The sequence below is a fragment of the Sminthopsis crassicaudata genome, chromosome 2 (genome assembly GCF_048593235.1).
Source record: "Sminthopsis crassicaudata isolate SCR6 chromosome 2, ASM4859323v1, whole genome shotgun sequence".
Lineage (NCBI taxonomy): Eukaryota > Metazoa > Chordata > Mammalia > Dasyuromorphia > Dasyuridae > Sminthopsis > Sminthopsis crassicaudata.
The window spans coordinates 613,655,465-613,671,091 of NC_133618.1; the positions used below are offsets into that span (position 1 = coordinate 613,655,465).

At 34.0% G+C, this 15,627-nt stretch overlaps 1 protein-coding gene across 3 annotated transcripts in view; it reads left to right on the plus strand.

The window, feature by feature from the left end:
• Nucleotides 1-15,627, plus strand: part of PARG (poly(ADP-ribose) glycohydrolase) — a 116,771-nt gene that overhangs the window by 59,046 nt on the left and 42,098 nt on the right. For all 3 annotated transcript variants that reach the window (XM_074296085.1, XM_074296087.1, XM_074296088.1), the window contains 2 exons: nt 502-581; nt 9,477-9,537. In XM_074296085.1, the coding sequence (XP_074152186.1) occupies nt 502-581; nt 9,477-9,537 (141 nt within the window). The remainder of the gene's footprint in view (nt 1-501; nt 582-9,476; nt 9,538-15,627) is intronic.

Genomic DNA, 15,627 nt, shown 5'->3' on the forward strand with positions numbered 1-15,627 from the left:
TGTCTAATTACCAAAAGCATTATGGTTCAAGACACTATTATTTGCCATCTAAAAAAATCCAGATGTGAACATTTTGATTCAAGACAATTTATTTGCAAAGTGTAAAGAGGATATTTGTTTTGATGAAGGACTCAGTATTAAGAAATGTAAACACAGCTTGCCCTTTCTAGGTCACTAGTTGGGAGAAATTGTCCTTCATGTGCCCTTAATTGACTTTGGAAAGGTCCAAATAAAAAGTTTTCTTTAAAGCATATTACTTTTGGGATGTACAATTAGGAAAAACTACTTTGAAACCTAATCATTTTTCCATATGCTCAGGTTATAATTGATATCCAGCCTTTCTAGTTACTACTTAGAACAAACTAGTTTTCCAGTTTTGTGTTATAAGGGTAAAGAGGCCTATGTCCCAGTTTTCTCATCAGTTATTTAGGTGATATATTGAATATTGCCTTCACTATTCAAGTACCTTTAATCTAGGGTTCTTTTTGTTATCTCTTTCAGATTGTTTGAAGGAAGATCAACGAGGAAGCCTGAGAAGCTTAAAACCCTCTTCTGCTATTTTAGAAAAGTCACAGAGAAAAGTAAATCCATTTTGTTCTTGCATGGCCTTTTTAGGGAAAGGGGCTCATTAATTCAGCTGGAAAATGATTGAGGATGCTTTCATATAAAAAGAGAAGAACAAAGTCAAAAATGCCAACATAATTGAAATAGTAATTTGATTTTTACCTTTGTGAATCTTCATTTGTATTTAGACCTTACCGTTCTGAATTTAAGCCTCAGTTATTTTCTTCATTGGTTGCAATATAAAGGAAGCAGATTTTCTGCTTTCAAGTTTCTAGTAACTGCTTGCATTCCAGGCTTAGATCCTCAAAGATAGGACTTCACTGAAGTTCTTAAAAATTCTACCTCCCATATCCTTAAATTTAAAGAAAGAAGTTATTTGGAGAATATTAGGAGATTATATTGAGATTCTCGCACTTAAGGATCTTGGCCTTTGTTTTGCTTTTTGGATCTCTCACTTAGAGACGCTTCTGGGACTACTACCGAAGCCTTTCTAGGTAGGTCTTGAGAACTCATTGTCACAGATTGAAATGTTCACATGGTTTTTGATTCTTACTTGGATAATACTTCTATTTATAGACTTGACAATGAAGCAGTTCCTGGAACAAGAGAAGGGTAATTAATGGTTGTGAAAAGGGTATCTTTGTTGAGTTTCCTTCTTAGCTACAAAAATCCTAAAATTCTGGAGTCCAAATATGTGTCCAAAATGTTTCCCAAATGGGATAAAGGTGAGGAGATCTTTATTGGTCTGGGTATGGGAACAAGTTAGCCTTCTTAGCTTAGAGTTCTTAACAGCCTGAATCTACCCCAGGTGTGGAGGAGCTGGGCAGTGCAAATAAAGAACTTGCACCTATTTCAGGGCTGGTGTGTTTGCCGTATCCATGACAACTAGATGATGAGGTTAAGAACCTCTAGGACTTCAAAGAGTCCAAAGGAAAGTGAGGAAACTTCTGTTTTGCCGAAAACACTTGCTGGGGCAGACAAGAGGAGGAGAAATAGCAAGGTTTTTCTTAAAGCATCATAGTAGCATCTCCCTATTAGTGATGTAACAGAAAATTTTCACTTATGTGGATGGCACTAACGAGATGGAGGTGTCTGAGAATATGAGGAATTGTGGGGTAATGACTGGCAAGTGTTTTTGTCTTACAAAAATGCATTGAGGCCAGATGTGGAGAGAGTGCTCTGGAAAAATGCTGAATTTGGAGAAATTCATGTTTATGAATACATTTTATTGACCTTTTAGAATCTTGATATAGGCACTGAGTTTAAGTTTAAATGTTTTGAATTTTTAAAAAGATTACCCCTCTTTATATTTCCAAGTCTGACTTCTCAGCTGAACTTTCTACACTGCTTTATAGTCTTGGGTGCTAAATTACATTTAAGATATTTTAATTTATTTTTATGAAAAAATATCATCCTCAAATTGGTCAATTGTTGTTGGGTTTGTGTTTAATATGGTAATATGATTTTTTCAGTGTATACTTGCTGGTAAATTTTTTTCTTTTCAAAAAAAAAGATCCCTTTTTAGGACTGTGACCTGTATTTGTATCAGCAAATGTTGGTTTTCATAATGATAATTAATTCATAAAGCCAATTGTTGTGGTGTTTCCTTATGAGAATTTTGCTGAGGCAATTGTAGTAAAGTGACTTGCTTAGCGTCACACAGCTAGGAATCGTTAAGTGTCTGAGACCAGATTTAAACTCAGATCCTCCTGATTTCAGGGCTGGTACTCTATCCAATTCGCCCACCTTATGATAATTTTCGAGATGAAAGCTTAGCTGCTAGTCATCAATTTTCTCTTAATTTGGTAGTGTAACCTGGTCTGATTGAGGAAGTTGAGAGAGCTTGATAAGAGATATGGCTCCACAATGCCTCTGTGTAGGCTTGCTATTTCATCAGGGTCATTTGAAGCAATAACAATTGTCTTTATTTTAGTGGTTTTTCCTCTTGATTTTTTGGATGCTTTTTATATAATATCTTGCATATATTGCCAAGGCAGATTATTCACTTATTTTTGAAGGAATTATTGATGGGATCTATATGACTATCTTAAAATCTGTAAGTTACATTGACAGGTTTTTGCACTTGTCATTGTCCATGGTTTTTTTCTATATTACATGAAATAAGTAGCAAGAGACATATAATGTGCATTTTCAAAAATGAAAGAAGTAAACTTTTTATCATTTTATTAGAAAAATCTTTTTTCTTTTAATGAATGAGGATAAGGATTCGTATGTACAAAAATATAGCAGCTTTTTTTGTAATGGCAAAGATTAGAAACCAAGAGGGTGTCCATCAGTTAGTTAATGGCTGAACAGGTTATTCTATTTATGAATGTAATAGAATACTATTTTGCTATAGTAAATTATGAAGCGGGTGGTTTCAGAGAAACCTGGGAAAATCTGTATGAACTAATACAAAGGGAAATGAGCAAAAAACCAGGAGAAAAGTTTTTACAATAGCAAACAATATCATAAGGACAATCAACTTTGAAAGACTTGGGAATTCTAATTGACACAGTGACCAATCACAATTCCAGAAGTCTCTTGATGAAACATGCTACCTACCTCCAAATAGAGATGGACTGAGTGCAGATTGAGGCTTGTGTTCTATTATTTTTGGACATAGCTAATATAGGCATTTATTTTGCTTGATTAGATATATTTATAATGGATTTTGTTTTGCTTTCTCAATCGAGGGTACGGGTGTTTAAGAGAAGAGAATTCATACCTGAAAATGAAATAAAATATATTTAAATTTTTAAAAGTATTTTTCCAATCCTAATTGTAGACTTTTTATTAATAAAATAAGAAAAAAACAATAGAAGGCAAAAAAGGAAAATAAAAAACAAAGCAAAATATTGTCATGTATTCAGCAGAACATTGGGGGGGATTCAGAATAAGTAACAATAAATTTTCATTTCAAGAAAGCATATATAATAGTAGAAATTATATTCATAAGTGACCATCTTTTCTTTACTTCTTGTAGATTATTCTTTTGTTTTCTGCTGTGTACTTTTTACTTTATTCTTTTTTCCCTTTTTCATTACCTCCACTTTCCCCAAGAAGCCTACAATTAAGTTTTATATAGAAAGAGAAAGAAGTAGGAATGGGGATGGTGGTAGGAGTCTATATACATCCCACCCTCACATCTACCCCCATATATATTTACACCCACTCAGACCCACATATATTTATATCTATATCTATATCTATCTATCTATCTATCTATCTATCTATCTATGCATCCATACACACACACACACACACACACACACGCACACACACACACACACACACACACACATTTTTCCTCTATGTAAACATGCAAACAATGTTAGTATGGCTGACATATAATATAGATTTCTTTCTTGATTAAAACTAAGTTTGACTTTGTTTAAGATCAATGATTACTAGCACTACTTTTTTTTTCTGGTAACTTTTACTCCTGATCCTTGTCATAGTATTTGTGTATATCTCTTATTTCCTATCTCTGCTAACTCTTCTACTTTAATTCTGCTTCTTAATTTGCCTTGCAGATCCCTCTCATCTTCTCCCCCCACCACCTTTTCCTTCCATCTTTATCTTGTTCCCATTGTTGTAAGTGGTATCCCACTTCTGTTAATCTCAACACCCTCCTATACCTCATCTTATCTTTTATCCCTTACCCATTAATCTATATATCTTGTCCCATTGACATAAATCTACACATACTTCTGTGCTCCACATTATCCTATTCCCTTCCTACTTAACCTATTCCTGATAAGATTTTCAAAACTACAAGCCCTCTTCCCCCCTTTAATACCTTTATATTGCTTTTTCCTCTGCATCCTCATTTGTATAACGTTTTTACTATTTTCCTGAACAATATTGTTTTTTAGAATTAGATCATGCTAAACTTTGCCCAAGTCTTTCTTTTGAGCTACTGATGTCAATCTTAAATATGCATAACACAAACATTTTCTCCATGTAGAATTATTTGAAATTAATCTTTGATCTTGGCTCTACATGTTAAAGTTTTTTTATTAAGTTTGGGTTTGATTGAGACAAAGTCTGAAAATCTGTAAGTTTGTTGAATGCCCTTTTTTGTGTTATTGTTCAATGTTATAGATAATTTTGCTGAATATGATATTTTTGACCACAGGCCTAGTTATTTTGATTCACAGTAGATATCCCAAGACTATTGTGGCTGCTGATAAATCCTGTACAATTCTAATTGTAACTCCAGCATATTGAATTGTTTTTTTCTTGTTTTTTGCAAAATTTTCACTTTGATGTACAGGTTTCAAAATGTGGCAATAGTATTTCTATGTGTTTTCCACAAAACATCTTTTTGAGATGGTGATTGGTGGATTTTTTTCTATTTCTATTTTCCCCTCCTGTTCTATCACTCTAGAACAATTTTCTTGGATTATTTCTTGCCTTATGTCAAAGTTCTTTTTTTAGCCACAGCTTTCAGGTAATCCAATTATTCTTATGTTGTTTCTTGTTCTGTTTTCTAGATCTGTCATTTTTCTTGGAAGATGTTTCACATTCTATTCTATTTTTTCATTCTTTATATTCTGTTTTTTTATTTCTTTGTCTCTTTTAGCTTCACTGGCTTCCTCTTTCCCAAAACTAATTTTCAAAATTATTTTCATTTGAAAGACTCTGTATCTTCTTTTGTAGTTGGTTAACTTTTCTCCACTCACCCCCCCCCCACCCTATTTATTTATTAACCAACTCATTTATTTATTTAGTTTTTAGTTTTGCATTAATCTCAGTTGATTTTTAAAGTCTTTTTTGAGTTCTGTAAATTCTCTCTGGACAGAGAGCCATTTAACATTACTCATTGGGCTAGAGGAAGCTTTGTTTTTTGTTGGTTTGTTTTGCTTTTGCCTTCACTGTGCTCTTCTGAAGATGAACCCCAATCTTCCTTATTCTCATAGTTTCTCTATTCGGGTTCTTCTTTGCTGGTTCTTTCTTTCTTTCTTTTTCTTTCAACTATTAATGAAAGCACCTCTAATTGAGAGGTGAGGGGAAAGGTACCTCTAACTTTACTTCAGTTCTCCCTTCCGACCTAAACCCCAAACTCCCCCGTCCTGCAAGTGCCATCCTCCTTACATCTGCACTCCTGGTGTGCTGGCTCCTTCTCTGCCAGGGCCAGGTCTCTGTAGCATGGCTGTGTCTGGCATTCTCTCAGTCTTCCAGGACTCCCCATGCTGTGTGGGAGGTGAAAATTACTTGGATTGAGGCTGAGGCTCCAGCCAAACCCAGCTAGCCTCAGCGCTCCCCTGTTTCTGTGGAGGGATTTAATTCCTGGCCAAGGGATTTCTTTAAGTCATCTTGGGTTGTCCCAGGAGGATTCCTGTTCTTTCTTTTTCACTAGTCTATGTTTGCCCCGAAACACAAATTTTGATCTATTTGTGGGGAAAATCTAGAGAGCTTGACATTTTCTGGTCTATACTGACATTTTCCTAAAGTCCTCCATATTTAATTTTTTTTAAATTCCATCTCTAATCACACACTGGTTGTGTGACCCCATATAAATTCTTTAACTAGTCTAGTGCTCTAGGAAGCTGAGACTACAAATTGCAGGGAAGAAACTGACTTACCATGATAAAAAGAGAAGTTCTACTTAAGAATCCTCCATATTTTGGAAATATCTGATTCAGCCCTATCCTGAGAAACATATTTTCTGCTTTTCTAAATTTGAGTAAAACAAATCCTGTTCCTATAATTAAACAATTTTAATTTAGGGACATGGAGCAAAAATTAGCTCTAAAAGGAGCTATTAGTTTTTAACATTTCAAGTAATTTGGGGGAAAACACTAAAATTTCTTTTTCTAGGACTATAGAATGTGAATACTTTCAAAAAGTGAACCTTACCAACTAGCTTGTTTTCACTATTCAGAATTTAATAAGATAGAACTAATTTCCTCCTTAGAAATTTGTGGATTTCAGAATTAAATGTTTAATACTTAGAGCTTTTTATTATATATTGCATCTCTTGTAGAATCTGTAGTTAAGTTCTTAACTGTCATGGCTCTATACGAAGAAAATAGGATGAAGAAAGTAAGAGTGTATGATATATAGAAATGTTTAGAACAATTTAAAAAATTTAATAAAATCTTTTTATTTCAAAATACATGCAAAGATAATTTTCAGCATTCACCCTTACAAAAACTTGTGTTCCATATTTTTCTTCCTCCCTCCCTCTCCTGGACATCAGGTAATCCAATATAGACTAAACTTAAGCAGTTCTAAACGTATTTTCACATTTATCATGCCGCACAAGAAAAATCAGTTGAAAAGAGGAAAAAATGAGAGAGAGAAAAAAAAAAAAATCAAGCAAAGAAACAACAACAAAAACTGAAAATACTATATTGTGATCCACATTCAGTCCCCATAGTCCTCCCTCTGGATGCAGATGGCTCTGTCTCCATCACAGGTCCATTAAAATTGGCCTGAACCATTTCATTATTGAACCATGTTGATACACATCTATCAGAATTGATCATCACATAATCTTGTTGTGTGTTGTGTATAGTGATCTCTTCTTCTCACTCCATTTAACATCACGTAAGTCTTTCCAGGCCTTTCTAAAATCATTCTGCTCATCATTTCTTTTAGAACAATAATATTCCATAACATTTCATATTCTGTAACTTATTCAGCCACTCCCCAGTTGATGGGCATCCACTCGGTTTCCAGTTCCTTACCACTACAAAAAGGGCTGCTGCAAACATTTTTGCACATGTATTTCTTTTTCTCCTTTTTTATGATCTCTTTGGATTACAGATGCAATAGAGACACTGTTGGATCAAAGAGTATGCACAGTTGGATAGCTCTTTGAGCATAGTTCCAAATTGCTCTCCAAGATAGTTAACAGTTCCACCAACAAAATATTAGGGTTCCAAACTTTTAAGACTCACTTTTGTGGATTTAAATCTAGCCTCAGACACTACTAGCTGTATGACCGGGACAAGTCATTTAACCCTCTTTGCCTCAATTCCCTCATCTTTAAAATGAGCTAGAGAAGGAAATGGCAAATCCCTCTTTATCAAGAAAACCCCAAAATGGGATCACAAAGAATTGGATATAATGGAAATGACTTAACAAAAATAGTAATTAATGTGTTTTTTCATAAATTGTGAGATAGGCAGAAATGATGCAGAATTTGTATTGGAGTTAAACCTGAGTTCAGAAAGATTATAACTTTCTCAAGTTCCCACCATTAGTTAGAATTAAAATCCACTATCCACCACTAAACCCTTATCTCTCAGTGATGAATTTGACATATAAAAAGATCTAGCAGTATTTTCCATTTCTCAAAGAATATCTTTTCATTGGTTTATTTATTTCATTTTAAAATAATTGAATATAATATAAAACATTCAGTTATTTAAAAATATATATTATCAAAGAATATTTTCATTGGTTTCAATGTTTTATGTCATACTTAACTATTTATTTATTTGCCTGTTTATCTGTCTATTTATTTATTCATTCATTCATTCGTTTGTTTTGTTGGGACAATTGTGGTTAAGTAACTTGCCCAGGATCATACAGCTAAGTGTTAAGTGTCTGAGAACAGATTTGAACTTCCTGACTGGTGCTCTATCCACTGCGCTACATAGCTGTCCCCTGTCATATTCAATTATTTAAAAATATATAATGTAGTAATATATAGTAATTTTAAAACTGGAATAATTAATTAAATAAAAGATATTGTTTATAGGAAATAGTATGTTTTATATGATCCTGTGATCTCTATGGCATATGTGATATATATGATACTATGTGATCTCTGTTGGTACCTTTATCAGTGACATGTTCAAAAGGCCATTCTTCCTGATTTTCTTTGGATTTACTTGTCTCTTCACCAGTTTATATTGAGCTATTAGTTTTTCTTTGTCTTAGTATTAATGTAGGAAGTTACAACTTATTATTTCTTATCCATTAAACGACAAGATTAGATGACAGAACAATATTAGTATCTAAAAAGGCTGTTTATCCAGAAATTGAAGTTTGATTATCTCTATTACTCTTTGTAGATATAAATATTTAAAGCTTATTCTGTCATCTAAAAAAGGAATGACATTGCTTCTATAACTTTTTTTTTTTAAGCTCTGTTCACAAATTTAATTTTCTGATTCAACTTGTGTAGGATTATTGAGATATTATTGCTAGTTATTGAGAATTTTTTCAATGATAAAGCTTACTAGGAATGGAATTAGTAAGCCTTTATTAGGGTTCTATCTTCATTATAGTTAATAGCTTCTGACATAATTCCTTTTATAAAAACTGTTTTTAAAAAAAATTATTCAGAAGTTTTAATTCTACTCTTTGAATCAATTTAATTGATGATATATTTGTGATTGTTACTTGATTTTTCAGAAGTGACTTCTTAAAACCAAAAGGGGCATCTCTTTTAAAATAGTATTTACTCAATTAGTAATTTTTCTTTTTTCCCTTCCCTGGAAGTTGTTGGATCCTTTAGGATAAATCCTTTTTTCTTTCTTCTCACAAACATCTTGATATGCATCAGCATTCCTATTCAACTATTAGGACTGCATATTATTTTAACCTTTGATTTATCTGCCTTGACCCAAAAGCATCCTTTAAAAACTGCAACTTATGTACAATTTAATTTAAAAATCTGAATCGATCAGTACGCCAAATCCATTGTTAGGACTTCTTTTTGCTTGATTTTATTTATTTATATTTTGTATAGTATTTCTATACATAATTTTTACTGTGGGAAGGAGTTTTAGAAAGAGAAGAGCATATATTATTTCTGCTGTTACTGGCTTTTCTGGTCAGATCCATAATCATATTTAAATCTATTTATGATCTGAAAAACAAACTTGCAAATGTTGAAACTTGTGGGATGTTTATATATTTGCATTTTTTTTCTGTTATTGCTTTTGTAGAACCTACTGGCTTGGTGACATTTACAAGACAAAGTCTTCAAGATTTTCCAGAATGGGAAAGGTAAAGAACATTGCCTATGTATATCAATAGCATCTTATGGACTAAAAAGTTTCTTGTCATAGAATTACAGAATTTTATAGCTATATGGTCCCTTTTCTCCCCCTCCTTCTCACCCATATCCAACTATTAATCCATTTGGAATTCAATTTCTGATAGTGTTAGTATCTTTCACCCCCTAACAAATTGAGGTGACATAACCCAACTTTAAACATCATTGCCTCTTTCTTGGACTATTGCAATCATAGTTTTTCCATTGCTAACTCTCCTTATTGCTTTATTCCCCCATATTGTTTACAGGTCAATCTTGCTAAGGCAGAAAGAATTCTGATCATGTCACTTCCTTGATAAAATATCTTGGCTTCCCATTTCCTTTAGACTAAAGTTTTTGTTCAAGATCTTCCATTATTTGTCCTTAACCTTTCTTCTCAGATTTCTCCCAAAATTCCTCTTCACATACAACTAAACTAGCTTGTTCACCATTCCTGTAAATGCCTTATAATTAACACTTCTCCACCTTTGCTCACATGATTATCCCTAACGGGAATAAAACTCTTTTCTTTCTTTTCAAATTCCTAGCTCAAGATCTAACGTCAGATACCTTCTCCATGAACAGCCTTCTATAATTCTCTAATCACAAGTGATATCTCCCTCTTGTAAACATCCATAACTTTGTGATGCTATCATGCATTTTAATCATTCAGCCTTAATTTATATGTTTGTAAATATATAAATGTTGTCTCCCATACTAGACTCTGAGATCCCTAAAAGCAGGGACCCTTCTGACTCATGTTTGGTTGCCCCAAATTGCCTAGATGAATAAATGCAATAATTTACTTAGGAATGTTAGATTTGGAAGGTTATCTTTTTAGTCTTATATCCACTATTTTTATTTCAATTCAAGAAGCATTTATTAAGCACCTTTAGATCTCAGAATATAAAGACAGTTAAAAACCATCCTTCCCCTCAAGAAGCTTATACTCTTGGGATGGGAGGATGGAGAGAAAAGAGAGCATTCCCTTTTTTAACTTCTTTGGAAGATAACCATAATGCCTATGCTTGAATACCTTCAAGTAGCACTGAATTTATTTAATCTCATTAGGCAACACATTCTGATTTGGGGCAGTTGTAATAATTTTTTTCCTCTTTTGAACCAATAACACTTTCTAACTTAAGAAAAATTTCATTAATGATAAAGTATTTCTAGTGCTACTCTCTTAATATCTGTGCTGTATAAAACTATAAACATTAAATATTGGGCAAAAACTTCTTGTTTTACCTAGTCCTATAGTTGTCACTGTGATGCCAGGGCTAATACTTATGGTTTACATAGCACGCTGCTACCTATTATTAATTGAAATTTACATTGTAAAATTAGCTTTTTATCATATCATTGCCCTCGTTTATTCTGTTTGGAATTGTATAATGAAAGGGGATTGCTTCTAGTAGCAGCTACTTGAGGACAGCTCCCTAGGATGGGGCACTTGAAGGGCTAGTTATCTTCTTGCCAGCAAGTGGAGACACTGAAGTTGGTTTGAAGTAGAGTACTTTGCTTAGGTGTGATTAAGTAGTTGAAGTGATTAATAAAGTGTAGGAAACACAACCTTACAGGAAAAAGTAGGCTAAGTAAAATAAGTAAGGCATTTTAGTGATAGCATTTGAAAAGACCTTAGAGAACATCCAATGCCATCTCCAACTGAATAATCTTTTTCATTCCTGATAAATGACTTCTAGCTTCCTCTTAAATATTTCTGTTGATAAAGAGCTCATTGTGCATGGATATGCATATGTACACTTGAACATATATAGGAAGGAACCAACATTTACTAAATTACACTTAATATGTGCTAGATATTAATCTAAGTTCTCTATAAATATCTCATTGGATCCTTACAACAATTGGTTATTTATTATACACACATTTTATGTTTGAATAAATTGAGGCAGATTAAATGACTTTGCTAATTGTCACATAGCTACTAAATGTTAGAAATCAGATTTGAACTCGGCTCTTCCCCAACTTCAGTCCCAGCTCCCTCTCTACTGCACCATCTAGGTATGTGGTATACGTGTATACATACACACACACACACACACACACACACACACACAAACACACACACATTTGTTTTAAGCTAAATGTTGGGAATGTTGTTGCTTTTCTTTGTATCTTCAGTACTTGTTAAGCACTTAGCGCATGATAGGCACTTAATGAATGTTTATTGATTGACTGATAGTATATACGTGCATATCATGTAAGGCTGCTCATTTCATAAGTAGTAATAGTATTAGGAACTGACCTGTGACTTTGATTGGTAGAGAGAATATGCTGTAGGTGAGGGAACTCCTTTTGCCATTCAGGTCAGCACTTTCTGTAATGTATCATCTTAGAAAGTTGTTTAAGGTATTGAAGTTTAGTGACTTGTTCATAATCACAAAACCACAGTATCTTCCTGATTCATGGGCAATTATGTATCCAATGTGCTTTACTAACCTCTCATATTTTCAGTTAGATACACATGTACAAGCATATGCACATGAGGATATATATATATATAAACTCATTAATGATGGTATTCAAGATAAAGGCTAGAGGACCAAAACAGTGTATATAGATGCACACAGATGTCTGATAAAACAGGCTATATCATTTTGTGATAACAATATGATTGTTAGAACTGTTTTGTACACCATGCAGCTCTATATAGCAGTAAGCTGTAAGAGTTCAAATAGTTTTATTTGCCTAAAGTCCATCTCTACTTACCAAGCATCTTTCTCATTTTGTTCTTTGCAATAGCTCTGTAGTCATCTCAATGTAGTCCAGAGGTGTCAGGCACTCCCCAGAGCACCCCCATAATTGGGAAATGTTTAACAAAATAAATAAAAATACAATACACATAGATGTTATTTATGGTTCCTAAATGAATATTCAGCTCATATTCATTTCTTCTCAACACTACTAGTGTTGTGGGCAGAGTATGGAACTTAGAGGTAAGAGAGACCGGAATTCCAGTTCAAGCTTCACCGTAAATGTCCTTAGGCAAGGAACAGTCAACCATGTCCAAAATATCGTTTCTTTGTCTTCAGAATGAGCATTCTTGTTGTGTCCTGCTTTCTAGAGCCCCCAAGTTAGAGGTGACAAAACATACCATTGCTTTTTAGAGCCCCCATGCTGGGATGATTAAAAATACACCTTCCTAGTGGAGAAGTGATGAGGCGGGACTCCCAAGAATGGTGGGAAAGTAGAGTCCGTTTACTTCAAGGGCTTTCCCCTTTTAAAAAGAAAAAAAAAAAACACTGAGCATGTGTGACCACATAAACAACTTGCTATTGTATGTAGTTTGCCACCTGGTATCACTCTTTCACCTGGTATCACTCTGCTTCAAAATCAACACAGGTTGTCACTGCCCCCTGACTTCTCAGGAAGGCCTAAAGCGGAGATGGGGAGCCGAATTAGACATTGTCAGCAGGTTCCCTCTGGACTGAAGGGTCTTATACCTCACCCAGAGTTTCTCCACTGACTATGACCCTCTACACATTCTAATACTAACTTTCTTACCAGGTTTTATATAACTGTGAATCATTCATCCGTGTCATGGCCCTTCCGAGTTTTGATGGCTTCTCTGTGATCTTGCCCTTTGCTTTCTCTAGAATAATCACCCAGAATTAATGCAACTGCTTGAGATCTTTCATTTGCTTTGATGCTCATTATTTAATCATTTAATCTAAAATGTCATTCCCAGAAATGAATCTAGCATTCCAAAGTTGGTCTTATTATCATAAGTTACAAAGGGAATATTTTCTGGAGAGTTGTTGTGGTCCAGTGGAGAGAGCACTGAGGTTTGATTCTGAGGATCTGAGTTTGAATCTTTGTGCCATCCCATGCTAAGTCACAGTGATGTTGAACATGTCCATTAACCTTCTCTGAAGCTTTTTTTTTTCATTTGGAAAATGAACAGATTGAACTAAATGACTTCTGAGATTTCTTTAGATTTGCTTGTGCTTCTCTGATCATGTGCACTTGGTTTTTCATATCTTACATGGGAAGAATAGTCAATAAACCTGTCAGTCTTTTATTATTTATTAAGTGCCTACTATGTGCCAGGCATTGTGCTAAAGTATAAAAATAACATTCTATGGATGTAGGGAAGTATTTCACAAAGGTATAGTATTATTATCATTAAAATAATTGGAAAAGTTTTATAACATGAGAGTCAATTTGGTTATTGAAACATACCTAAGCATTTCATCTTCAAAGCTAGATCACAGTATAGTAGAGGTGAAGCTGTGTTATTTCACTCATGTTGCTGTGCACTTTGGAAGTCCTATATGCTCAATAAATGATTGGCATTTTAGTTTGTATATTAATTAACAACCAGAAATGAATTCATATTGATGATTTTTAAACTCTTCATTATAAAGATTACATAAAATAGTTTCCTGTGAATGCTATATATCAATCTCTTATATTCATACGTGGATATGTGTACAGATTTATATAAAGATATAATCTTTATCTAAATTATATTTATTTCCAGAAAAGGACTCAGCTGAGGATAACTTAAGAAAAATACGGTATTTTTGAAATAGAAAGTTATAGCTAAATAGCCAGTATTTTTACTTTAAGTTAAACTATGCTGTCTTAGTAGAAAGTTAAGCAAGAGACTCATTAAGAAATAACAAATTAGCACAGACTGATTAGGGGCATGGAGGAACCTCTGTCCCCCTGCTGATACAGAAACATGAAGAGGTCCAAAGGATCCACTGTCTCTTCCCTCAGCATCTTGTGGCAGGAAAGACAGACATGGCAGAAATGGGTCAGAATAGCTGGCGTCAATGTGACAGCAAAACTATCACACTAGGAAACTTTCCTCTGAGAGCATGGTTGCTCAGTTTGCCACCATTGTTGTTGTTGATTGGCCTACTCCAACACTGTCCAATTTATAAGTAAGACATGGAGAGTTTAAAAGACTTTACAACATGCTAAATCAAGGTTGACATTCCCTTGCAATTATCAACAGTGAGCAACTGTTGGCTGTTAATGGAGTGGGGCATAGGAGTGAAGGAGCTTGAGCTTCAAGTGTAAAACTTTTTCTCCCTCTTAAATACAAGAAATATATGATTAAAGTAAGTAGTATGTGGGAAAGGATCAAGTGAGGAGAGGAGAGGGGTGTTAGAATCCTTCAAACAAATTTAAGATCATGGATTTGGAGCTATAAGGAAACCTAGTGGTTATCTTTTCCAATCCCTTAAGGTGAGGAAATTGAAACCTGGAGATTGTGGAATTGCTAGAAAATGTAAGAAGTACAATTTCAACTCATTCTCAAACTCCAAATCCATCTCTCTTCCTACTATATCATGTTGTATTTATTAGCATCATATTTGGGGGGATCAACACCAACTATTGAAAGTTGGCATCACAGTTAGAATTAATATTCTATGGAGTCTGATTCTAAAACCTGAATTAATTTTGCTGAATTATACTGTCAAGTCTTTTCATGATAGCTTTTCTAGCAGAAAGGAATTGGAAAAATAAGTGATAAAGGATGAAATTGAAGAATATGACCTCATCATATCTATTGTCTGTTGCATATTATATAAGAAGTTAGTCAATTGGATAGAGCATATTTTGTATATGAATTTGGTTCTCATTGAAAGCAAAAGGAAATAGAGAAATAATACTCAGTTATGATTGTTTTCTCTAGTCATATCCTTATCCTATAGCTTTGTTTGTGACTTTGAAGATGATATCTTTATCATTTTTCAACAAATAAGGAGCTTTTCATCAGGTCAAGTAATCAAGTATTTGTTAGGCACCTGCTATGTAAAGCATTATGTTTACTTCTAAGAGATTTGAAGCTTACTTAAGATAGACCTTGACAGGGGCCACTAGGTGGCACAGTGGACAGAGTACCAGCCTTGTAGTCAGGAAGACCTGAATTCAAATGTGGTCTCAGACACTTAACACTTCCTAGCTGTGTGACCCTAGGCAGGTCATTTAATCCCAATTGCCTCAGAAAAAAAAAGAAAAAAAGATACACCCTGGCATCATGGAGCTTACAGTCTAATTGACACATATAGGTGGCTCTAATA